The following is a 26,768-nucleotide window of genomic DNA, read 5'->3' as shown; positions in this document are numbered from 1 at the left end:
TCAACAAATCAGGTTTAAATAGGTTCAGCACCTTGCACTTGGGCTTAGTATCTTAAAAACCACAAAAAACTACAATGTAAATAATTATGTTGGGGCAGTTTGACTGTAAATGCTTTTTAATTAACCTTGCTGGTTGCTTATCTTATCTTTATGATGTTTTATGTTTTTTATTTGTCTTTTATATCAATGTTTTTACCTTGTGGCACTTTGAGACCATCATGATCATATATTTGGAACAAAACATTATATCAAGGCTGTTCTTTATGTTTTTACTACTCCACTGCTGGCCTCTAGTGGGACAGAGGGTCAAAAATCACTGTAAATATTTGCATGTTTCTATTTTTTCAGTAGCAATGCACAAGAGAGAAAGTTAGAGTTAAAAGTAAATGAAGCTGACAGATTCAGTTTTAGTTATTCTTTTGAAACTAACTTTGTATTCTCTCTAATGCCTCTATCGTCGACTATGGGGATTGAAACAATGCACAAGAGCAGAGGGGTCAAACTCAGCTTCATTCAATATGTGGGCCGGACCATTAAAAAGATGGAAGGAAGGACTCCTCGGCGGGACGATTCTGGCCCACGAGCCGCATGTTTGACAACCTGCAATAGAGAGACTATACAGTTACAGTCACAGTACAGATGCGCCCTCTGCTGGTCATGGCCATACATGGAGCGGTTGTTATTTACCTCGCTGTCCCTCCTCATAGGCTCCTAACCCGGGAAGAGAAACCCAATCATCTCTGCTGCTGAGCTGCTGGATGACAACAACAAACACCGACTGAGTTCCTGCTTGCTGCTACAGCTCATGGTCCTGGTGCTTCGGGTCTGACAGGTAGCTGACATTGGAAAAACTCACAGATTAAGACAAAAAGGAGCCGAAATCTTTGGATATATGCAGCCATGTTGTCATAACAACAGAACGTAGCGACGGTGAAAGCGCTGTTGCTATGGAGGACCGGTGTTATGTCGAAGTTCGTCCCACTGCTGTTAAAATGGTGTTTCTCATAGCACCTTATTCGAGGTTAGAGTTACGTTATGGTTACAGTTAACGGAATGGGGTTTAAGGTAAGCTTTGGTTAACGTTAAGCACCCGAGAAGACAACTGATTGGGGGTTGTTATGGAGAAGAGGGAACACATATCGCTGGGGGTACCAACTTCGACATAACACCTGTGTTAGCTTAGCATGCTAACAAACAGCTAAGAGGCTGCTAGAAGCTTAGCTGTGGTGCAGAAAACTTTGTATTCTTTCCTAGTTGCAAAAAAAAAAAAAGAGTTACAGTGCTGCAAGAATCACAAGTATTTAGTCAGAATGAGCAAACACAAGTTAAGAATCCTGGATATGCTTTGTTATGTTAACTCAGGTGACCTCAGAGCTTTTTTTAAAGGGATAGTCATTGACCTTCCTGAGAGCAAAAATAACCACAGTGAAAGCTCCTCAGTCTTAATCAACCTTGCTTACATTAGAGACTTTTAAAAAGGATAGTTACATTCAAATCACACTATTATAAAACCCAAATGTTATGAGGCAAACTTATGACAGCATGTACCTGTGTTTTAAAGGCATTTCCAGGTGGACCACAGGCTATTTTATCCAAATGGAGCTTGTGTTTAATTCACATAAACACCTTACCTTCATGGCTTGAATTGTTGATAATGATAATCATCAATAAATACATGCAAGACACAGACCGATGTTAGTTGTGGCTGCCATCACAGTGCAGTTTTTCCCCTCTAGGCACTTAAAGTACAATGATTGTGCGACAACTCACCTGTAGGGGCCTCATATATCCACAGATGTGTGCCCACCTGAAGAAACAGCGGGGTGGTAAACAAATGGCCCGGCCCAGTTCAGGTAGACTTTATGCAGCTTCACACATTCATAAGGTCTTCCTCTGAAGGGAAATCAAGCATCCATTACTGTCATTTTGTGTATTTTTAAAAATCAATTAATGTTGGGGTGTCTATCTTTAGATTTGGCAGCATTCAGGAAGATTTTCGCCCAAGCCCAGAACATAGCCATCATCACTGGTGCAGGAGTGAGTGCTGAGAGTGGAGTCCCCACCTTCAGAGGAGCTGGGGGCTACTGGAGAAAATGGCAAGCACAGGTAGACATGCACTTCTGTTTTCTTATCAGCTGTCAAAACATACTTGATTGCATTGCTGTTGTAGCTTTTTGTGTCTTTGATTGATCTATGTCCAGCTGGGTCAGTGTCAAATAAGAGTTGGGAAGATGAGTAATTCAAAAATATCTTTAAAAAATTGTTTTAAAAGCGGCATCAAATTTTACATTTTGTATTTTTGTTGGTTTTATGTCATTTGTACCATTTTTTTTAACTAAAAGACTGAATGCTTCTGAAAATGTCAAATGGTGTAACCACAAAAGAATGTTAAATATTCAATATTTTATCCACCTACAGTGTATTTAAGTGGACTCATACAAATAATTACTTAATTTTAAAACATTAAATGAAAAGACAATGTTTTGGAGTATTTCTACATTTACATTTTAAAGCATATTGCCAATAATGAACATAACATATCTTAAAAACAATATTTTTTGTCTCAACAAGTTTTGACAAGCAATGTTAAATTAGTTAAAAACCTAGTCTTGCATTGCTTAAAGTGGATTATATTTATTCCAAATGTTAGTTCACTTTTATTTTTCTGTATATAATCCGATTTTTAAGAAAAAATACTGGTTACACCAATTGACACTGTGTTGCATCACATCATTGACCCATATAGTAAGCATATATGGAGTTTGAGTATATGAAATGCCCAGACGAAAAATATTTAAGTTAAAGGATAAGACTAGGGCTGGGTATCACTACCCAATACCTTTTAAGGCATCAACCGAAATAAATTGATACCAAGTAGTACCAAGTAGTATTTAAACATCTGTTAAAAGATACCTGCAATTGATCCTTTTTGCACCCAGAGCTAGAACAGAGTGGGTTCAATTTGAGAAAGGTTTCATCAAGAGCAGATAGATACATATATGCTACAGTTCTTCAATTTAATGTGACAGTGTTAATAATATGAAGACTTTCAAAGTGCATTTGGAGGAGTGGTGGCATGTTATGCAATTTAATGCTTCTGTTCACATGATGGGTATCGAATGAAGTACTCAATTAGTATCAGTATCACGTTATCACTTTAAGGGTACTTGGATTGGTACTGGTATTATAATTTCTAGATAAGACTAAAAAACATCTCTGCACACCTGAATATGTGACAGGTGAGTTGGAGGAAGGAGGAAGGTGCAACTAGAAAAACAATGAGGACATCCGCATACTGTCTTACAGTACCTGATAAACCTGATCTACCTGATGAAGGTTGGACTGACCGTAATGTTGTAATGTAATTAATATTCCAGCAGTAAGCGAGACAGTATGCGGAAGTTCTTCTCATTATATTTTTCTTATTCTCGACAAATCTCATGCACAGAGCCAAATAAACCCAAACAGACCATACATATAACACTGTGACTCGTTTTAATAGTTTTTGGGCAACAATGTATGTCTAAGGTACAGAAGATATATCAGGCTTTTCATGCACACACAATATAATTAGGATCATGAGTTTGCACATTAGAAGCAAGATACAGAAAATCACCAATCATATCAATTGGCGTTAACTCTAAAATGAGGTGTACTTTCATTTAACCCTTGTGTCGTCCTCCTGGGTCAAATTGACCCCATCTCTTTTGACTGTTCCTTCTTTCCTTCCTTCTTCCCTCTTTCTTTGCTCCCTCATCCTTCCATCCTTGCTTCCTTCCTTCTTTCCTTCCTCCCTCCCTCCTCCTTCCATCCTTGCTTCCTTCCTCCCTCCCTCCCTCCTTACTCCTTTCCTTCCTTCCTTCCTTCCTTCCTTCCTTCCTTCCTTCCTTCCTTCCTTCCTTCCTTCCTTCCTTCCTTCCTCCTCCTTCTATCCTTGCTTCCTTCCTCCTTTCCTCCTTTCCTCCCTCCCTCCTTACTCCTTTCTTTCCTTCCTTCCTTCCTTCCTTCCTCCTTTCCTTCCTCCCTTCCTTCTCTCCTAAATTCTTTCCTTCCTTCTTTCCTTCCTCCCTCCCTCCTTACTCCTTTCCTTCCACCCTCCTTACTCCTTTCCTTCCTTCCTTTCTCCTTTCCTTCCTCCCTTCCTTCTCCTAAATTCCTTCTTTCCTTCCTCCCTTCCTTCTCTCCTAAATTCCTTCCTTCTCTCCTTACTTCCTTGACCTGAGGACAACAGGAGGGTTAAATGAGGCCTATTGACCGTAATTTCAAAAATATGTGTACAAAGCTGTGGTAATAAGTTAGAATGAAGTTGGCTAAAAAGGTCTAACTCAGAATTAGGTGATAATTTATACTTTATGCTTTATAAATAGTCAACAAACAGACAACAGGAGGGTTGATTAAAAAAATAGGTCATAAAATGTTTAGATGTTTAGTAGCTGATCATATAAAGGAGCTTTTTAAATAATAACTTTATAGTGGACTCTTTGATCTGCACTGATTATTTTCTTGATGGCATCCATTTCTGACATATATTATATTTTATTATTATTTGTCTATTTCTTTTGTCTTTTAATCTCTTTCTTAATCTATAGCTTTACTCCAGCTTTTTTTACACTTCATCTCTTATTTTACTTTACTTTTGTCTTTTTAATCTATTTTAACCAAGTTTTATTTTACTATTTTTAAATGATTATTTTTTTCTACTTAATTATTTATTTTTCCTTATTTCATTTAAATTTTGTATCTTTTAAAAAAAAATTCTTCTCTTCTTCTCTCCCCAATGCACTCTTCTCCAAAGAGTGCATTGGTCTCAATTTTTGTCTTTAATTTGTTCCTTGTTTTTATTCCTTTTTTTATTATTATTATTATTTATTTGTTTATTTTCATTTTGTCTCTTGTTCTGTCTTATTATCAGCTTATCAACCTTAACCCTCCTGTTGTCCTCAGGTCAAGGAAGGACAGGAGGAAGGAGGAAAAGAGGAAGGAAGTAAGGAGAGAAGGTAGGGAGGAAGGAAGGAGGGAAGGAAAGGAGTTAGGAGGGAGGGAGGGAGGGAGGGAGGGAGTAAGGAAGGAAAGGAGTAAGGACGAAAAGAGGAAGGAATTTAGGAGAGAAGGAAGGGAGGAAGGTAGGAGGGAAGGAAGGAAAGGAGGAAGGATGGAAGGAAGGAAGGAAGCAAGGAAGGATGGAAGGAGGAGGGAGCAAAGAAAGAGGGGAGGAGGGGAAAATTTAAAGAAAGGATGGAAGGAAGGAACAGTCAAAAGAGGTGGGGTCAATTTGACCCGGGAGGACGACAGTTCAAAGCACTTTGAACTACAGTAGTCTGTATGAAAGCTGCTTATACTGTAAATAAAGTGATTTAATTTGATCGATCCCGTCTCCATCCCGTCCCTCCGTTAGGAACTCGCCACCCCAGAGGCCTTCGCCAGGAATCCCTCACGTGTCTGGGAGTTTTACCACTACCGCCGCGAGGTCATGCTCACCAAAAACCCGAACCCTGCTCACCTGGCTATTGCAGAGTGTGAGGAGCGACTCACCAAACAGGGGCGTAACGTCACCGTCGTCACTCAGAACATCGACGAACTCCACCGCCGAGCCGGTTCCAAGAACATGCTGGAAATCCACGGTGAGTAATAAAATCTAGAAAGAGTGAAAGAGAGAAATTGAATTAAAATAAAGTTGTATTGAATTGAATTGAACTGTACAGACATGATAGTGGTGTCAGTTTTTGTATCTAATTCAATGTAAGACGGCAAATAAGCTAAAAAAAAGGAGCGAGGTGCTGATTAGCTCGACCTCATGGTGCATATGACGCTGGATCGAAATTACGCCGAACCATCGCTTTAACTTACTAACTTATTGATTATTGTCCCTTTTCTGTGTCTCTTCTCATCTATTGGTTCCTCATTTTGTAACTTTCAGGAAGTCTGTTTAGGACGCGCTGCATGAGCTGCGGTGATGAAGCCTCCAATTATAAGAGCCCCATCTGTGCCGCTCTGAAGGACAAAGGGTAAGAGCTTCAGCCGGCATAAACTGGTGAACTACACAGCCCCCCCCCCCCCCTAAAAAAAATATGTAAATTTGTCACAAGAGATATCGATCGCATTAATTTAAGCACAAATGTCAGAGAAAACGGGCTGATTCAGATGTCAGCAGCTAAATAACACCTGATAACAGTGAAAAAGGAAACTCTGACTCACCTGAAATGTCACTTTAAAAGCCACTTTGTCACTTATTTGACATTTTAAAATTGATGTTTTAATAAATGTTCCATCTCAGCTGCAGTATTAAGCGAAAGAAGCTGAAATTCAACTTAAATTGCATTGCAGTGAGTCTACTAATAGTAATTCTGATTCATTTCAGATCTTTAATCCACTGCTCTATATCCATTTAAGTGTTTAAATATCCTCTTTATTTTATTAAAACACCAGAATGAATTCAGTGAGTTGATGCAGATGACTGGTGTAGACCTGCTACGTTTAAAAGATGAGAGAAATATCATGAATTAATAAAAAAAATCAAATGAAAAATTAATCAAAATAGATGAAAAGGTTTTTGAAAGTGTCACTCTGGATGTTAGTTTTCAGGCTGATCCATTTATTTGGTCAGTTTTTCTATGTCTGATGTGGTTTTTATATCATTTCTTGTAACATAAATGTCTAAAAGAGGTGAAGATTGCTAAAAGACTAAAATATTGTAGATTTATTAACTTTAATGTATTTCAAGTATGTGCTGTGTAGCAGTTTTTTGTAGGACAGCTTAAATATCAAAAAGGGACTCTGTGTCCGTATTAAAGGACATGAATTTGAAGGGAAACATGCTTTAGATTGTTTTAAGACTGTTTAGACCAGCAGTGTCAAACATGCGGCCCGTGGGCCAGAACTGGCCCGCCGAGGGGTGCAATCCGGCCCACTTTCCTTCCTGTGTTCTTTTCCTTCCTTCTTTCTGTCCTTCCTCCCTTCCTTTTATCCTTTATTTGTTCCTTACTCCCTTTCTTTATTCCATCTGTCCTTCTTACCTTCCTTTTTTCCTTTCTTCGTTCGTTCGTTTGTTCCTTCCTTCCTTCCTTCCATCTGTCCTTCTTACCTTCCTTTTTTCCTTTCTTTGTTCCTTCCTTCGTTCCTTCCTTCCATCTGTCCTTCCTCCCTTTATTCCTTCTGTCTTTCCTCCCTTTCTTCCTTCTGTCCTTCCTTCCATCTGTCCTTCCTACCTTTCTTGGTTCCTTGGTTCCTTTCTTCCTTCCATCTGTCCTTCCCCCTGTCCATCTGTCTGTCTGTCCTTCACTGTCTGTCTTTCCTACCTTTCTTCCCTCCTTCCTTTTGCCTGTTTTTCCTTCCTTCCCTTCTTATTTCCTTCCTTTCTTCCTTCCTTCCCTCCATCTTTTTAATGATCCGACCCACATCAGATCAAATTGGTCTGTATGTGGCCCTTGAATGAAAATGAGTTTGACGCCTCTGGTTTAGACTATTTGGGTGGAGTTGCCCTTTTCTTAGCAACACCGACCCTTTTTTATCGAACTGCTTCCTCAGAGCTCCGGACCCAAAAACACAAGATGCCCAGATCCCTGAGAAGGAGCTGCCAAGGTAGGACGCCTGTACATTCACTTTGTTTTTGTTGCTCTGCTCTTTTCAGATGAAGGTATTTCGTTTGACAAAGTGTGTGTGTGTGTGTGTGTGTGTGTGTGTGTGTGTGTGTGTGTGTGTGTGTGTGTGTGTGTGTTTCAGGTGTGAGCAGACAGGCTGTCACGGCCTCCTGAGACCAGCGGTGGTTTGGTTTGGAGAGACTCTGGATTCAGACATTCTCAACCAGGCTGAGAGAGTGCTGGATAACTGCGACCTCTGCCTCGTGGTGAGTGTGTGTGTGTGTGTGTGTGTGTGTGTGTGTGTGTGTGTGCATGCATGTGTGTGTGTGTGTGTCTGTGTGCACGTGACAGACAGCTCACAACCAAACTGAATAATGTACCTGAGAATTTTATTATCATACTCAACAGTAATTATCAGGCACTGGTGGCCTAAAAGTTTGAAAAAATAGGTTATGAAACAAGATCGTTATTTCTTCTATTATTCAATTACACTGAGTTTCGTCTATAAAATGTAAGAAAATTGTGAAAAAGAAGATTGTATTAAAGTGAAAGTGGCATCACTACCTACCCTTCACAACATTTCTTTAAAGACTGTGTAAAGTGAATTCAGACATTTCCTTCTAAACACATTAAATAGGTTATAAATGTATTTCTAAAAAAGGTGTAAAAAGCATTTCAACTATTTAGATTTGAATTGTGGAGCTAGGATTTAATGGAGGGTCTGAAAATCACTTAGCATAAACCCACCCCTGCTGCTGTAGAGGTATAAATACATTCAGCACACACTACTACTACAGTCTACAGTTAGCCAGTTAGCTGAGTTAGCCACCGAGCTAGCAGCCGAGTTAGCCGCCGAATTAGCCGCCGAGCTAGCAGGAGAAAGCTCTCAGACATAGCGTCCATGTGTCTGGTAGAGGTGGTGACTTTGATTGACAGGTGACACTTGGTAGGGGGCGGGGTTTCAGCGGACTCAGCGGCCATGCCCACAGCGTTTGGGAGCAGAGAAAGAGGCTGATTTTTACACAACTTTGAGCCTAATTTCATATATTTGGCGATTTTTTTTTTAATCATTCAAATTTGGCAGGGTGGTTAACAACACACTTTTCTGTGGTATGTCAAACTCAGAACACATATTTATTCTGACTTTACATGGACTTTAAACGTTGCTCACTGGCCATCTTTTTTTGTTTTTTTAAATATATGTTTGTTTGTTATTAGTTAATTCATGAATTGACTCATAAGTGCTGTTTATTTTCTAAATAACCAAACACACTGACAAAGGAGGAGGGCTGTTAAATGCAGATAAGTGGGAATTAATGTTATTTACTCCATTTAAATGCTTCTATTTGTGCTCATAATTAGCATACTATAATCTCACTTTTAGCTTTCAGCAGCATTCATCATTCTTGTTTATTTTCTGACGTGTTCGGAAAAAAAATATTTTTGTACATTTCCAAATAACTAATAATTCCCACTCTGCAGGTCGGCACGTCATCCATCGTGTATCCAGCAGCCATGTTCGCTCCTCAGGTGGCAGCCAGAGGCGTCCCTGTGGCTGAATTCAACATGGAAGACACACCGGCCACCATGAGATTCAAGTATGACTCATTCACCGTCACACACTCTCTCACACATGCATCATTTAAAGGGGACATAACATTGTTTTTATGACTCTTTTTTTGGTTTCATACTGTAATTATATCTTTGTTGAACATGCTCAAAGATCCAAAACTTGAGGTGAACTTGTGGAAACTTGCAGCCTTAAGTCAAAAGTGTGAATGCCATTAGTGCTGGGCGGTATGACCAAAAATGTATATCACGATATTTTTCAAAATAAAAGCGGTTTCACGGTATATGACGGCATTTTTTTTCATGCATAATCAGCTGTTAACAACATCTTCTACTGGTTGAGAGAGGAACTACTACTCTACTGAAATAGATTGACTTAAGATGGACTATTTTACTGTCATGATGAGTGAATATTAGTAATATCAGAGCTGCCAACATTCCCGTTTTTCCCGGGTTTCCTCTCGTATTTTAGACTAATCTCCCGCGGCTCTCCCATTTTGTCTTTTCTCTTGGGAATCTCCCGTAATTTACAGTCCCAACTTTGTTAGTTAATAATAATAAGAAGAAGAGCACAATAACAAAGGTTTTATTTTGAAAGTTTAGATAGGAAGCCACCTAAGCTCCGTTAGTTTGACAGAAGCTGAAACACACAGTGTGCCACGTTGTCTGCTCGCATATTTCAGATCAGATTCAGACTCAAAAATGTGCATATATACTTGAGAAGTTTCCTTTTTGAGTAAAGAACGAGAAAAAGAAGCAAATCCTACGAATGTTTGTTAACCCTCCTGTTGTCCTCAGGTCAAGGAAAGAAGGAAGGAAAGGAGGGAGGGAGGAAGGAAAGGAGGGAGGAAGGAAGGAAGGAAGAGAGGAATAAGGAAGGAAAGGAGGGAGGGAGGAAGGAAGGAAGAAAAGGAGGGAGGAAGGGAGGAAAAAGTAAGGATGGAAAGGAGGGAGGAAGAAGGAAGGGAGGAAGAAAGAAGGGAGGTAGGAGGGAAGGAAGGAAGGAAAGAAGGAAGGAAGGTAGGAGGGAGGGAGGTAGGAAGGAAAGACGGAAGGAAATGAGCAAGGAAGGAAGGAAGGAAGGAAGGAAGGAAGGAAAGAAAAGGAGGAAAGAAGTAACAGTCAAAACAGACGGGGTCAGTTTGACCCGGGTAGACGACACAAAGGTTAATTGAGCTGCCTAATCAGAACAGAGTTGGCTCATTGGGAGGCGGAGCTTAAAGAGACAGGAGCTAAAACAGCTTGTTTCAGACAGAGGCTGAACTGAGGGGCTGCACAAAGAGAGAGAAGATAAAGATAAATATACATTTTTATCTGTAAATCATGCAAAGATGTTTGAGTAGAGCCCCAGAATATAAATAAATCCCTGGAAATGTGAATCATATCCTCCCTTTTAACAATTTACCTCATGTGTGTGTTGTTTTTTTTTTTAGGTTCCACTTCCACGGCCCCTGTGGGACAACCTTACCCCCCGCGCTGACCCGCCACGAGACTGAACCAAAATAAAAAAAACCAGTCCAGCTCTTCACAGACCAGACTGTCTAACACTGGAGGACTTTAATTGGTACAAATACCAAGAATAATGGTTTAAACATAATGAACAACGTGGCCACGAGGTTCATGAAAATTAAAAAGAGGCCGACGAACAAACTATGAAAAAAGGAAACAGTTTGTTCGAACTGTTGCACAAATAAAATTCATAATGATATAATCAATAGTTAACCCTCCTGTCCCTCCCAAATTGACCCCCGTCTCTTTTGACTGTTCTTCCCCTCCTTCCATCCTTCCTTCTTTGCTTCCTTCCTTCTTTCCTCCCTTCCTTCCTTCCTCCTTTCCTCCCTCCCTACTCCTTTCCTCCCTTCCTTCCCTTCCTTCCCTCCCTTCCTTCCTTCCTTCTTTCCTCCCTTCCTTCCTTCCCTCCCTTCCTTCCTTCCTCCCTCCCTCCCTCCCTCCTTCCTCCTTTCTCCTCCATCCCTCCCTCCCTTCCTTCCTTCCTCCTTTCCTCCCTCCCTACTCCTTTCCTCCCTTCCTTCCCTTCCTTCCCTCCCTTCCTTCCTTCCTTCTTTCCTCCCTTCCTTCCCTTCCTTCCCTCCCTTCCTTCCTTCCTCCCTTCTTCCTTCCTTCCTTCCCTCCCTCCCTTCCTTCCTCCCTCCCTCCCTCCTTCCTCCTCCATCCCTCCCTCCCTTCCTTCCTTCCTTCCTTCCTTTCCTCCCTCCCTCCCTACTCCTTTCCTTCCTTCTTCCTTCCTTCCTTCCTTCCTTCCTTCCTTGACCTGAGGACAACAGGAGGGTTAAACACACAGAGCTTTAGGCAGTTAATGTCAAATTGATCAACTTTGTCTTTGGGGTTTCTAGCTTTGATAGTTCATGTTTGAACTAGAAGGTGCCTACGGTAACAGATTTATTTCTGTTGAATGAGAAAATTTAAAAAAAAAACTTGAATATTAAACTGTTAAACAGATATTTCAAGCACTAGTCATCTGTGCTGATTGCAGGGTTTTAATTTGTAGGGCTGCAACTAATTCATTAACTAATTAGCTTATTTTTTGAGGTAAGCAGTTATTTGTTTGGTTCAGAAAATGTCAGAAAATTGTGAAAGAAAATGACTTCAGATGTCTTTGTTTTGTCTATAACTGAAATATATTTAGTTTGCTGTTACAGAAGACTAAAGAAACCAGAAAATATTCACATTTACAAGCTGGAATCAGAGAATTTTGACGTTTTTCTCTTTAAAAAATGATTCAAAACCATTATTGGATCATCAAAGTAGTTGGCAATTAATCAGCTAATCATTGCAGCTCTATTTAATTCAACATTAACTTTCTAACTCATCACATGAAGACAAATTTGAGCACTACTCCTTTTTTTGTTGTTGCTGTGAATGAATATTGAATGTATTACAGTCGAGCGGTCAGTAGGGGGCAGTGTTTATCTGCTCCTGCTGTTCTCTAAGCTTCTCTTCTCTATTTCAGTTTTGACAGAAACTGACTCCTTCCAATGAATCTGTGAGCTCTGTCTGGGATATGTGTCACTTGAAACTGAAATTTATGAAGCGTGATGAATACTGTGTGTGACGCCTGCCAGTGGCCACCAGTCAGCTGTAGTTTAAACACGATGGGGGGGGGCGGGAAACCAGACACTGTGCATGCTGTCATAACGAGATGAAGCATTAGTTATGTATTGCAAGGGAGTAACATATTGATGTGAAATCCATTGAGATAAATGCAAAATATTCTTTATAAACTGAAGAGTCTCCTTTCCTTCCTGCAGCGTGTGTCTTGTACTATAATGATTGTGGACTGTGTATTTACATCTATAGGCTCTCTGTTACAGTCGATGTTCTGCTGCGGTCAGAAGATGAGATTGTGCTTGACACTTTCCCCGCTTGGCCTTACAACCCCTCAACCCTTCCTCCACCCACCCCCCCGATCCCGATTTCCATCATCTCAGCTTAAACACACACTGTGCACTGGTCATTTGCAGCAGTGGAAGATGTCAGCAGAGGTTATTAATATTTAGCTGATCTGATGGAGATTTTTTATATTCTCATCTCACACTACTACTTCTTCTCCTTCATTGCCTCTGACTTTGCTCTCTCGGCTACGTCCAGTGTTGCTGTTTTCCCTTCTCTCTCTCTCTCTCTCTCTCTCTCTCTCTCTCTCTCCGCTCTCATCTGTACATCTTGCCATGTGTGCGGTGTTTGAGACGTCGCCATGCAATCCCTCCCCTCCCTCCTCTCCCTCCCCAGTTACGCCTCCATCACCTGCTCATTAGAGAGAGGATGATGGTCCGACGGTCCCCCATGACTCTGCTCCAAAAATAACAGAGCCAATTTCCCGCCTGTTAGGCGGCGATTTCACACCAATCTGAGCCGTACTGCCCAGCCAGGCCTGTCAGAGGGAGGGAGAGAGGGGAAAAGACAGAGAGAGAGAGAGGGGGGAAAAGAAAGAAAGAGAGAGAGAGAGAGAGAGAGAGAGGAAAAGAAAAGCAAGGAAAGGAAAAATGTAGGTCATAGTATAATCTCATGAACCCGCCCCTCCTTCTCAAGTTACTAAATATATTTGCTCAAAAACTCGATTCAAGTACAGATTTCAGCTATTTTGGAAGATTCTTCCACGTGAAAGAACAGTTTCACGTTTTGAGAAATATTAATACTAAGTCATTGTCTTGCTGAGAGTTGTATAAGACGACTGATGATGTTATTTTGTCTCTGTGTGTTTAATATGAGGCTTCAACTTTCAACTAGCAGCTAGTTAGCTTAGCTTAGCTTAGCACAAAGACTGGACACAGGTAGCCTTGCTCTATCCAAAACTAACAAACTCCACCTACAAGCATCTCCTCTGAAGCTCACAGATTAACACATATATCCTAATAGTTTGAATTCATACAAAAATCAAAGTGTAAAAATGACAAATGATGGTTTTTCAGAGGATTAAGTGCCACGTGGACTTTGTTTCCAGTCTTTATTCTAAGCTAAGTGAACCAGCTGTTGGTTGTAGCTTTGTTTTTACCCCACATATATGAGAGTGGAGTATCTATTTATCTAACTGTGAGTGCTGAAGCAAAGGATAAGTATATTTCCTAACATGTGGAACTGTTCCTTTAATGCTAATTACTACTCAAACCTTACAGTACCATGTTTTGACTCACCCCCCCCCCCCCCCCTCCTCCTCCTCCAGGCCTCCAGGCTCACTTGATTTAGGTTAATTTGACTCATGATAAATGTATTAGGGGATTTAATTTGGTTTATTTAATGCTCTCTGTGGATATTTTTAAATAACCTGGTGTGTCAATAAGGACCCATTAGCCTTTTTTTTTTTTTTTTTTTTTGCTCTGGAGCCTTTTAACAGGTTAATCTGGTCATGTGAGTTACTACATTTTAAAGGGGAATAATGTGCTTTAATACTTACTTAGCAGATTCAGATTTCACTTACAAATGCACTGTTACAGATTAAACCACCCAACAGTATATAAAGTAGTTACAATGATATCCACCTCTATACCAGCTATCATTAAACTGCTGCTGAAACCTTAATGTATCAGTAATATTAATCTATCTATCTCTACGTAGCATATCTAAAGGCCATATCTAACACGATAAAAGTCTCATTTAGTCCCTGAATTAGCACATTTAGACATTGAATATCAGCTGTTATAGTGTTTATTCTAATTAGCATGAATCATTTAATCACTTTAAAAATTTAAGGAGTACAAGTTTCAAGCCTATAAGCATATTTATCTGATAGGACTCCTTTTGTTTTAATATCTCATGAATGTAATCATTGATATGTCGGTTATAGAGAGAAAGGGTGTTTGATTGAGTGGGACTGTTAAGGTTGTGCTCCCGGGTCAAATTGACCCTATCTCTTTTGACTGTTCCTTCCTTCCTTCCTTCCTCATTCCTTCTTTCCTCTCCTTACTTCCTTCCTCTTTTCCTCCTTCCTTCCTTTGTTACTTCCTTCCTTCCTCATTTCCTTTTTTCTCACTTCCTTCCTCTTTCCTCCCTTCCTTCCTTCTTCCTTCCTTCCTTCCTTCCTTCCTTCCTTCCTTCCTCCCTCTTTTCCTCCCTTCCTTCCTTCCTCCTTTCCTCCTTTCCTCCCTTCCTTCGTTCCTTCCTCATTTCCTTCTTTCCCCACTTCCTTCTTTTCTCTTTCCTCCCTTCCTTCCTCATTTTGTTCCTTCCTTCCTTCCTTCCTTCCTTCCTTCTTCCTCCAGTCTTTCCTCCCTCCCTCCTACCTTCATTCCTCCCTCCTTTCCTTCCTTCCTTCTTCCTACCTTCCTTCCTTCTTCCTCCCGTCTTTCCTCCCTTCCTCCTACCTTCCTTCCTCCCTCCTTTCCTTCCTTCCTTCTTTCTCCCTTCCTTCCTCCTTTCCTTCCTCTTTTCCTTCCTTCTTCCTCCCTTCCTTCCTTCTTCCTACCTTCCTCCTACCTTCCTTCCTCCCTCCTTTCCTTCCTTCCTTCTTTCTCCCTTCCTTCCACCTTTCCTTCCTCCTTTCCTTCCTTCTTCCTCCCTTCCTTCTTCCTACCTTCCTCCCTTGACTCAAGGACAACAGGAGGGTTAAATGAAGGATCAGAGCAGCACCTCTACCCCTCCCATCCTTCCTTCCTTTCTCCTTCTCCTTCATTCTGTCAGTCAGTCAGTGATGGAAACCAGTCTGACCTCCTTTTATAGGCGAGCTCCGTCCAGAACAAGTGTTGCAATGAAGAGAAGAATTATAGAGTCGTCTCCTCTTCAGAGCCAAGGCCGCTGCCAGGTTACGGTAAATATCTCCGTCAATGTCACTGTGTCACCAGCAACCACGTCAGTACGGTTATATTCCTACCCGCCCAAGCCCCCCCCCCCTTCTCGCCACCGGTTTTATGAGCTGTGCGCCCACATGTGACCTCTAATGGACAGGGGGGGGGGGGGGTGGTTTGTGTTTGTCTGTGTGTCTACGATGGAAGCAGTGAAGCTAATTTCCCAGAAGTCTGTCAGCTTTATTTTGTACAAACATTTGAAAATATTTCATTAGTATTTGTTCACAATTATCACCTCGGCCCGCGTGTTTGCCTTTCTGTATTTCTGTAGCTGTTAGGGTCGTTAAAAAGGAGGAAAAATAAGATGCAGAGTAACAGTGGATGGGTAATTAGGTTGTGGAAGTCAGTATATGTAGAATAATATTTAAAAAGCAAATGACTGCACAGTACATTTTTGTCCCATTTTGATCACTGTAGATGTTCATATTAGTCCCACATCCCCTCGGATGCAGGTTATGCCAACACGGTGGGTTACCTATTGGACCAACTTGATTGAATGTACAGTGTGTGTGTGTGTGTGTGTGTGTATATATATATGTGTGTGTGTGTGTGTGTGAATAATTTGTCTCCTCACAACTTCTCGTTCAGTCGAGAGGAATTCCAATTAGAGAACCCCCCCCCTTCCCCGTCCTCCCTTTTCTTTTGCAAACTGGAGCATCATATTTTATTCATTCGTTTGGCAAACTGTGCAAGAGAATTAAATTTGAGCAGCGATTCCGCAGACGCCGACTGACCGACCGACCGGCCGAACCCCTCCGCCGACATACCTGCTGCAACTCTCAACGCTATCGATTTTTAATTCACACTGAGGGGGATAACTTCATAAACTGCTTTTATTTATGCTCAAACTTTGGCCCACAGGGTCTGAGGTATGAGTCTGTAGGATATGAAATATACACTCTCTATGTGTGTGTGTATGAGAGAGAGAGAGAGAGAGAGAGAGAGAGTGTGTGTATGAGAGAGAGAGAGTGAGAGAGAGAGAGAATTTTTACATCTCTATTCTTGTCTTCAGAGGCTTCAGACTGAATAATTTTGTTGTTCCTCCCTCTAAAAACTTTATATTTACTGTTTCATGCTGTTTTATTAGGCTCAGGTCAAATTATTAATACATGTAAATGGTAATGGTAAATGGACTGTAGTTATATAGAGCCTTTCTAGTTTGCGACCACTCAAAGCGCTTTACATCACATGTCATTCACCCATTCACACACATTCATACACTGATGGCAGGAGCTACCACGCAGGGTGCCAACCTGCTCATCAACCATTCATTCACATTCATACACAGTTGGCACAGCAACAGGAGCAATTTGGGGTTAAGTGTCTTGCCCAAGGACACATCGACATGTGGACTGGAGGAGCCGGGAATCGAACCGCCAATCTTCCAATTGGAGGACGACCTACCTCCTGAGCCACAGCCGCCCCACCATGTAAGTACTTCTATACCCTCAGTGATATTGGGGCTATTCATCACTAGATCACCACTATTTATGATATATGGTTGTATTCTAATAAGCACTGAAGCCACAACATAGAGGACCTGGCATAGTTGATATGATACTTTATTGGTCTGCGTTTTCCATTAAATAAAGTTTTAGACCCTGCTCATGTGGAGTAAACTTGGGGTTTTTGGGGCCCCTGCGGTTCTGGGGGCCCTGAGCAGTTGTCCACTTCGCCTGGTTGGTAATCTGGTCTCAACAATGCATTGCCCTGCGTCTAACTTTCGACTCTTCCCAGGAGGTAGAGCTGGTCGTCCACTAATCAGAGAGACAGTGGTTCAACTTCTCCAGCCCTCATGTCGAAGTGACCTTGGGCTGTGTGTGTGTGTGTGTGTGTGTGTGTGTGTGTGTGTGTGTGTGTGTGTGTGTGAGCTTAGAAACATTATGGGGTGCTTTGGATTGGAAGTGCTGTATCGCTCCTGATGAGCAGGTTGGCAACTTGAATGGAAGCCTCTGCTGTGTGTGTGTGTGTGTGTGTGTGTGTGTGTGTGTGTGTGTGTGTGTGTGTGTGTGTGTGTGTGTGTGTGTGTGTGTGTGTGTGTGTGTGTGTGTGTGTGTGTGTGTGTGTGTGTGTGTGTGTGTGTGTGTGTGTGTGTGTGTGTGTGTGTGTGTGTGTGTTGTAAAGTGCTTTTAGTGGTCAGTAAGACTAGAAAAGTGCTATAGAAATGTAGTCCATTTACTCTGACATAAAACCAAGTTTTACTACCCTCAGCCTTTTGAAAAAGAGAGAACTGAACTTTCCAAAACGGTCCTCTCTTTCTTACAAAATGTTTTTTTTTTCAATTCCAAACAACATGCTCAAATTCAAAAAAAGTCCTCACTCTCTGAAAATGTCCTTGCTTTTACAAGAAAGTGCTCTGTTTCCACACATGTAGTAATTATGCAAATTGTCTCCCATTTCCAAAAACAGTTGTCATCTTCCATAAATATCCAAACTGTGAAAAAATATCCCTACTTCTAAAGTCTGAACGTACATGGATCCTCTTATATAACATATTACTGAGCTCCTTCCTTTAACCCTCCTGTTGTTTTCGAGTCAAGGAAAAGAGGGAGGGAGGGAGGGAGGTAGGAAGGAGGGAAGGAAGGAAGGGAGGAAGGAAAAGGAACGAAGGAAGGGAGGAAAAGAGGAAGGAAGGAGGTAAGGGAGGGAGGGAGGGAGGGAGGAAGGGAGGAAAGGAAAGGAAGGAAGGAAGGGAGGAAGGAAAGAAAGAATGGAGGGAGAAAGGAAAAGAGGAAGGAAGGAAGGAAAGGAAAGAAGGAAGGAAGGATAGGGAAGAAGGAAGGAAGGATAGGAAAGAAGGAAGGGAGGAAAGAGGGAGGAAGGAAGGAAGGAAGGAAGGAGGAAAGGAAAGAAGGAATGGAGGAAGGAAGGAGAAAGGAAAAGAGGATGGAAGGGAAGGAAGGAAGGAAGGACAGAGGAAAGAAGGAAGGAGGAAAGGAAAGAAGGAAAGGAAGAAGGAAGGAGGAAGGAAGGAAGGAGGAAAGGAAAGAAGGAAAGGAAAGAAGGACGGAAGGAGGAAAGGAAAGAAGGAAAGGAAGGAAGGAGGAAGGGAGGAATGAAGGAAGGGAGGAAGGTAGGGGGAGGAAAGAAAGAGAAGGAGAGAGGGAGGAAAAGAGGGAGGGAGTGAGGGAGGAAGGTAGGGGGTGTAAAGAAAGATAGAGGAAGGAAGGACAGAGGGAAGGAAGGAAGGGAGGAAAGAAGGAATGGAGGAAGGAAGGAAGGAGAAAGGAAAAGAGGAAGGAAGGAAAGGAAGGAAGGAAATGAAAGAAGGAAGGGAGGAAAGAGGGAGGAAGGAAGGAAAGGAAAGAAGGAAGGAGGAAAGGAAAGAAGGAAGGAGGAAAGGAAAGAAGGAATGGAGGAAGGAAGGAGAAAGGAAAAGAGGAAGGAAGGAAGGGAAGGAAGGAAGGACAGAGGAAAGTAGGAAGGAAGGAAGGAAGGAAGGAAGGAGGAAAGGAAAGAAGGAAAAGAAAGACGGAAGGAGGAAAGGAAGGGAGGAAGGTAGGGGGAGGAAAGAAAGAGAAGGAGAGAGGGAGGAAAAGAGGGAGGGAGTGAGGGAGGAAGGTAGGGGGTGTAAAGAAAGAGAGAGGAAGGAAGGACAGAGGGAAGGAAGGAAGGGAGGAAAGAAGGAACAGTCAAAACAGACGGGTCAATTTCACCCGGGAGGACGACAGGAAGTTTAACACGAACCACCACGACTAAAGATCTAAACCCAATTCTACCCTTAACCTTAAAACTCAGTCTCAACACTCAATTGCCCTTTTGAAGTTGTGAGGGCCGAACAAACTGTGCTCACAACTTTTCAACTGAAATTGGTTTTCCTCAAAAAAAGATAGAAAGACACACACACACACACACACACACACACACACACACACACACACACACACACACACACACACACACACACACACACACACACTTGGTTTACAGGCTCCATCATGGCGGAGCTGAGTGCCAATGTGTTGCTGTGGGAACTGAGATGTGTGTAGCGCCTCAGCAGAAGGAAGCCTGCAGCTCTGTTACTGTATACACACACACTTCCCACATCATCCTCTCACACACTGCTGAGCTTTAAAGGGCTGCTTGTGCCTCTGTGTTCAACTGCTCATGAACATTTAGCTCCAAAATGTCAACTTCTCATCTACCAAGGAAGAGAAAAAAAGGCCTATTTGACTCTTTTTTTTTCTAAAGCCAAATGTGTCCTAAAGGTTTTATTATCAACATTAACCTTTGTGTTGTCCTCCCGGGTCAAATTGACCCCTTCCTTCCTTCCTTCTTTCCTTCTTTCTGTCCTTCCTTCCTTCCTTCCTTCCTTCCTTTCTTCCTTCTTTCTGTCTTTCCTTCCCTCTTTCCCTCCTTCCTCCCTCCTTTCCTTCCTTCTTCCTTCCTTCCTACCTCCTTCCTTTGTTCTTTCCTTCCTTCCTTCCTTCCTTCCTTCCTTCCCCCTTTCCTTCCTTCTTCCTTCCTTCCTCCCTCCTTCCTTTGTCCTTTCCTTCCTTCTTCCTTCCTTCCTCCCTCCTTCCTTTGTCCTTTCCTTTCTTCTTCCTTCCTTCCTTCCTCCTTTCCTTCCTTCTTCCTCCCTCCTTTCCTTCCTTGACTCGAGGACAACAGGAGGGTTAAGGAGCTTTATAGCCCACATTTACAGTTTTGATTCTCAGCGCTCTCATCAACTTAATTTCTAAGAGCAGCAGGCAGCTGAACACTACCAGCACCAAACAGGAGGTGTAACATTACTGATGGATGGTGTAGAAAGTGCAACATCAAAGCTAAAGAGACAGATATTGCTCTGAGATGTTGGTCAAATTGATCCTGTCTGTTTTCTTTCCTTCCTTCCTTCCTTCTGTCTGTCCTTCCTTCTTCCCTCCCTCCCTCCCTCCTTCTCTCTTTCTTTCCTCCCCCTACCTTCCTTCTTTCCTCTGTCCTTCTTTCCTATTTTCCTTTCTCCCTCCCTCCCTCCTTCCGTCTTTCCTTTCCTCCATTCCTTCCTTCCTTCCTCCTTTCCTTCCTTCCTCCCTTCTTTCCTTCCTTCCTCCCTCCTTTCCTTCCTTCTTCCTCCCTTCCTTCCCTCTTTCCTTCCTTCTTCCTCCCTTCCTTCCTTGACTCGAGGAGAACAGGAGGGTTAAACATGTCATTGAAGTCAAATTTGTAGAGAAAAGGTAGAACATTTCCAACATGCTCATCTTTCTGTTTATACTGTGTCTGTTTTCTTCTAATATGACACTTAAATCTTTTGTGATGGATCATTTTTTGGTCTGATATCGAGTCGTCTGATCTCAGCTTTAAACATAAATGCAGTTTTTTTTTACAAGTGATCGAATCTAATAATAGATTTTCATCCGACTGTGACAACATGTGAATGTGAGCTTGCTTATCGTTGAAGGTGTTTCCGTTGTTTTGTTTTGTTTGACAAGTTATTCTTAGCACCTCGCTTCAAGTGTGTGTGCGTGTGTGTGTGTATGTATGTGTGTGTGTGTGTGTGTGTGTGTGTGTGTGTGTGTGTGTGTGTGTGTGTGTGTGTGTTCGCGCTGCACAAGAGTGTTGTTTAACAAGCTTAGCAGGATCATGTGCTGAGTAATCTGCTGGTAATGAGGCTCACTGTGGTGCGTGTGTGTGTGAGTGTGAGAGAGAGCGTGTGTGTGTGAGTGTGTGTGTGTGTGTGTGTGTGTGTGTGTCTACATGCACAGTGTTTGAGTGTATATCTTTTAATTACGACTGCCCAAAACCCAGTCGGGGTGTAACTCACCTACCTTCATTTACATTTCTTTTTTTTTAACAAGAGCATTTCTACACCTCACTGTGCCAAACACTCCTCACAACACAATCTGGAGCCGCTTTTTCTCGGATATTTCAAACTACGGCTCATACATGATGAAATCTGTGTTGGATATTCTTCAATCAGCATTGTAAAATCTCATATCTGGAGCGTATCTTATCTCGCCACTTTGATACTATCACAATACGGAGTTCAGGCATTTTTTTCTCATGTGACTGATGTCTTATTTTGAATGCCACTCAAATCGCATTTCTGGTGTATTACATCATACTACCAAAATGTCTCACTTCGTATATACAGTATGTTAATATCCGGAAAGCAATACATGTGGAAAAAAAGCCCAAAACCTTGAGATATGACTAAAAGCTGCGTTTTTAGATGTTGGAGGATATGATTCAAATCTGATCAATATGACTGTAAATACTTTGAAACTGTTTAAATATAGAGTTCATTCACTCCTATTGGGAATGACACACACACACACACACACACACACACACACACACACACACACACACACACACACACACACAGAGAGAGAGAGAGAGCATTTCATTTTTATACATACTTAATATTTGGCTGGTGTAAATGTTAATATCCAAAAAAGTGTTATACAGAAGGAAACTTTCATATCTGTCTCCAGTCTGAAACCACTTTGATATTACTGGAATTTTTCCAGGAAAAAAAAAAAAGAGAAACACAGGCACATCAGTCAGGTAATAGTAAACTGCAACAGACATCCTAAATCAGAGTAGCGGCATGTGACCCTCAACACAACAGAAATAACATATCTACCCCTCTAAGTTGCTTCTGTCATGTCAGTCAGGGGTAAGTGGAAGATCTGTCGTCTTAACTAATTGTAGGAATGGGCCCAAAACTTTCCCAAATGTACTGGAGCAGCCAGATAAAGATAGTCTGATTTTCTCCAGTTTAAGAAAATCAAGGGTGTCTCTAATCCTGTAGTCATATTTTGAAGTGCACAAAAAAGCAGTTTCTTGTAAATGACTTATATGTCTTCATTCATATATGTTAAAGTGTATTAAGTAGGAGTGGGAATCACCAGGGGCTCCACGATACCATATTATCACCATACTTATTGTGATATACTGCAGTGCATATATATATATATATAATTATGTCCCCAAAGGAAAACTTCCTCCTGCACGCTGACTGTCACCTCTGCTGACTTCACCAAAAAACAAACTAGAGCCCCCTAGTGGACTGAAAAAGCAACAGATTTTATTTTTCTAGTACCAAAAACTTACATTTTCATTTCCAAATTCATATAATATCCGTGTATCGATATTGCGATACTTTGCTGATTCGATTTTTCCCCCACCTCTATTATTAAGAGGAGGATTCTTACTTATATGACTCTTTGCCTTATAGTGAATATTCCATGTTATGATTAAATCCAACCAAATCTCTGATATCAGTCTCGATAACTACTCTTTGAATTGTATCCGATATGGTTTTTCTTTTTTTTAATTATTTTTTAATTTTATTTAGTATTTTCAATTTAAGGAAAACAAATTGACAACAGGCAGTCAAGGGAAAAACAGTTGATAATATTATTATATATAATGTCCAATGTCCTTAATTTTTAATGTGTAGCGTCCTCAATTGTTTTGATGAAAGTAGTCCATTTCTCCCATTTCCTCTCTAGTTCTGAGAGTAAAAGTCATCTTTTCCATTAAACATATTTCCTTCACTCTGTCCATCCACTGGTTAAGGCTTGGAGACTCAGTTATATACCAGCACTTTGTTATAGCTTTCTTACAAGCCACCAACAGTATTTTACATAGATACCAGAGTGGTATCTATGAGTGGTCTGTGTTCATGTTACCGCACTGCCTCCAGCACTGTTCTTGTGATTGAGAGAATTAGATTTTTATAAGAGCTGCTCTGAAAAAACTCATTTTTCCAGCCAAATATTCTCCACTTTTTTGAACTCGGCCGATATGGTTTTTCAATAGTTAAAATGCCTTAAATTACACTTATTCCTTCTCCTTCATTAAAAAGAAACATAATATATGAATTTACAAATATTTCTAATTTCAAAAGTAAAAAAAAAGTCCCTACCTCCTCCTCTTCCTCGCTCTCTGTAAGAAAGTATTCCTCTTACTCCTGGCAGGATATTACAATCCTCGTCAGTCATGGTGCCATTGTGGTGATGAAAGTTTGTAGTTTCTTTCTCCTGAGACTGACATCGGCTCCCTTCAGTAGTCATCATGTCCGAGAAGCTTTTCACCCTCTTCTTAAAGAGCTTTAATAAAATAAGAAAGTTTCATTTGAATTCAGTTCCCAGTTTTCATGTTCACCATTAAACAGAATTTATTTCTCAGCATTTCAATTTAAGCCGAACATCTCTAATAAAGTGTTTTTTTTTTAATATTCAGTGTTGAGTGTAAAGCAGAGCAGACGTCTCCCCAAAAAGCTTTTAAAAGCTTTTAAAAAAACTCAAACTCACTTCAAAGTTATCAAACTCCAAAAAACACAGAAAGATATTAGCTTCATATAAAGCTTTAACCCTTCTGTTGTCCTCATGTCAAGGAAGGAAGGAAGCAAGGAGTAAGAAAGGAGGGAGGAAGGAAAGGAAAGAAGGAAGGGAGTTAGGAAAGGAAGGAAGGAAGGGGGGGAGTAAAGAAAGGAGGGAGGAAAGAAGGAGGGGAGGTAGGAAAGGAAGGAAGGAAAGAGAGAAGGAGGGAGGGAGAGAGAAAGGAAAAGAGGAAGGAAAGAAGGAACGAATGAACGAAAGGAGGGAGGAAGGACGGAAGAGAAGGAAAGGAGGAAGGAGGGAGGAAGGAAGGACAGATGGAAGGAAGGAGGGAGGAAGAATGGAAGAGAAGGAAAGAAGGAGGGAGGGAGGATGGAAGAGAAGGAAAGAAGGAAGGAGGGAGGAGGGAGGTAGGAAGGAGGGAGGAAGGATGGAAGAGAAGGAAAGAAGGAAGGAGGGAGGAAGGAAGGACAGACGGAAGGAAGGTAGGAAAAAGAAACAGTCAAAACAGACTGGGTCAATTTGACCCGGAAGGACGACAGGAAGGTTAAAAACATTTTTGCTGTGGATTTGGTTCTTCATCACTTCCACTTTAAGTCCACAGGAGGAGGAATGATGATGATGATGATTACAGCAAGAAGAAAAAAACATGTTCATTTGTCTCTTCGTCTCTTCGTCTCTTTGACTGTTTGACTGTTTGAAGACAAACTTGGAAAAACTGTGAATTCATCCTTCAAAGAGATATTTTCACACAATCCATAAAATCAGTCTGCCTCGCTTGTCTTCACTACTGGCATGTTTCCTCAAAGATAAAGGCTGAGACCCTTAAGTACAACAGTTGTTCGATATGTAGGAATCAAAATAAAAGAAATACCCCACCCCCCCCCACCCCGTCACACACACACACACACACACGTTTCCATTTACACTTTCAATTTTGTCTTTTGTATTTACACAGCAGGTTTAGAGGCTTGTACAGTAGTTCAATAGTTTATTTCACACTATTTATACCAAAGGACTGATCTGCATGAATAAAAATAAATGAACACTGAGTGGATTTACGTATTACGGAAGCGTATTGCATTCAAAAAATCCTGTTCTTCTGACTTATCTTTTTTCCTGTTTTTCTGGCTATTTTTCCCCTGTTTTTCGGGGTAATTATTTTTCTGTTTTTCATGGGAATTTTTTTCTCTGAATTATCGAGATACTCTGGCGAGAACATCTGACCTGCAAGTGACTCCCATCTACGGTGACTCCTGCTCCACACATATGCCCCCGTCTTCAACTCTCTACCTTTCTTCAGGTGCCTGCGTAAGGTCGACAAACTAATAGTAATAATACCATCTATAATAATAGTAATACCATCTATATGACTCGGAAAAGAAAATTAGCCCGAAAAACCAAGCATAAAAATAAATTACTCAGGAAAACAGGAAAAAAATATGAAGAAAAACAGAAATAATTACCTCGAAAAACCGATCAAAACAAATTACGCAGAAAAAACTATTTTTGTGGACCTTTTTTTTTTTTTTTTTTTTAATTCAAGTGAATGCAATACGCTTCCGTAACATACATTTGATTCATGACCAAGGTGAAAAGTTTATTATCTAATTAATTTGATAACGACAATAATTCTTCTGCAGTGTTTCATTACACTTTAATTGAGCTGTTTATTAATTCTCTGAAGGGAGACTCTTCATCGCCTCTTCTACTTCCTTTTAAACGTGATCAGAGCTCTAGTGTTTTCCTCAGTGCCCTCTTGAAAGGTCGGAGGCAGGTCAACTCCTGTGATCCTTCTGAACTCAGCGAACTCCTGGATTTTCATTATCGTTGAACCTTTATTTCACCGGGTAAATCCCGTTGGACGTACAAGATCTCTTTTTTTCAAGGGAGCACTGACCAGGATATATATATAAGAAGCAATATATACAGTGAGGACAGGAGGAAGGAGGAAAAGAGGAAGGAAGTAAGGGGAGAAGGAAGGAAGGAAGGAAGGAAAGGAGTAAGGATGAAAAGAGGAAGGAATTTAGGAGAGAAGGAAGGGAGGAAGGAAGGAAGGAAGGACGAAAAGAGGAAGGAATTTAGGAGAGAAGGAAGGAAAGGAGGAAGGAAGGAAGGAGTAAGGAGGGAGGGAGGGAGGGAGGGACGGAGGAAGGAAAGGAGTAAGGAAAGGAAGGAAGGAAGGAAGCAAGGAAGGAAAGGAGCCAGGACAAAAAGAGGAAGGAATTTAGGAGAGAAGGAAGGAAAGAAGGACGGAAGGAAGGAGTAAGGAGGGACGGAGGGAGGGACGGAGGAAGGAAAGGAGTAAGGAAAGGAAGGAAGGAAGGAAGGAAAGGAGCAAGGACGAAAAGAAGGAATCCTCCTCCTTTCCTTCCTTGTTCCCTCCTTCCTTCCTTGTTCCCTCCCTCCTTTCCTTCCTTCTTCCTTCCTTCTTTCCTTCTTCCTCCCTCCCTTCCTTGAATCGAGGACAACAGGGGGGTTAGGTTTCAAATATAAACACATTCAAGTCTCATTTTTAACTTTGCTCATAATAATTTCCTCCTAACTTAGCCTTTCCATCACACTGATCTTATTTACTACTTTCTTCTAGTACCGATTACATAACTCAACCTAAAAATACGTTTCCCCTCTATTAGTGGATTTACGGTAAATCTCAATACAAAGATGCAACTATGGGTCACTTTGATTTTTAGTGATTTATCAGCGTTTATATGCATTTATTTATATATGTAATGTATATCTTTATGTGTGTGAACCTGCAAGCATCTGTGTTTCCTCTCTGTGTTGGTCAGGGTTTAACTGAATTAAGATGACTGAGGCTGGTGCTCTTCCCAATCGCCCCAGATTGGGCTTTTGGAGTGAAAATCCTCCAGGGAAGCACTAATCCCTGACTGTCGGGAGCAATTTTTATTCCGTAAGCAAAGCTTTCTCACTCTATCTCTCTCTTGCTTGCTCCCTCTCTTGCTCTATCGCTCTATTTATAGCCCTCTTAAGCTGCTCTGCGTGCCACTGTTTACATTTAGAGCCCCCCCCCCCTCCTCTTTAGATTTAGACCC

General features: G+C 41.3%; 1 protein-coding gene across 1 annotated transcript; it reads left to right on the top strand.

Annotated features, from left to right (window-relative positions):
• The first annotated feature begins 1,590 nt into the window (after positions 1–1,590).
• Positions 1,591–10,868, top strand: LOC128361508 (NAD-dependent protein deacylase sirtuin-5, mitochondrial-like). The gene is made up of 8 exons (XM_053321996.1): positions 1,591–1,853; positions 1,973–2,106; positions 5,396–5,621; positions 5,918–6,005; positions 7,525–7,578; positions 7,720–7,843; positions 9,060–9,175; positions 10,580–10,868. Exons 1-8 carry the CDS (start codon positions 1,751–1,753, stop codon positions 10,650–10,652), a joined length of 918 nt encoding a protein of 305 aa, XP_053177971.1. The 5' UTR covers positions 1,591–1,750; the 3' UTR covers positions 10,653–10,868.
• The last annotated feature ends 15,900 nt before the right edge of the window (positions 10,869–26,768 follow it).

Source organism: Scomber japonicus, chromosome 7 (genome assembly GCF_027409825.1).
Source record: "Scomber japonicus isolate fScoJap1 chromosome 7, fScoJap1.pri, whole genome shotgun sequence".
Lineage (NCBI taxonomy): Eukaryota > Metazoa > Chordata > Actinopteri > Scombriformes > Scombridae > Scomber > Scomber japonicus.
Note: the sequence above shows the minus strand (reverse complement) of the source record. Positions and strands in the feature narration are given on the sequence as shown.

What these genes read in the sequence shown, in the direction of transcription:
- LOC128361508 (XM_053321996.1), top strand. Translation starts at nt 1,751, where the DNA reads ATGATTGTGCGACAACTCACCTGTAGGGGCCTCATATATCCACAGATG. An exon ending in GCCGCTCTGAAGGACAAAGG is followed by an intron (nt 6,006 to 7,524) that starts GTAAGAGCTTCA and finishes CTGCTTCCTCAG; the next exon opens with AGCTCCGGACCCAAAAACAC. An exon ending in CCTGAGAAGGAGCTGCCAAG is followed by an intron (nt 7,579 to 7,719) that starts GTAGGACGCCTG and finishes TGTGTGTTTCAG; the next exon opens with GTGTGAGCAGACAGGCTGTC.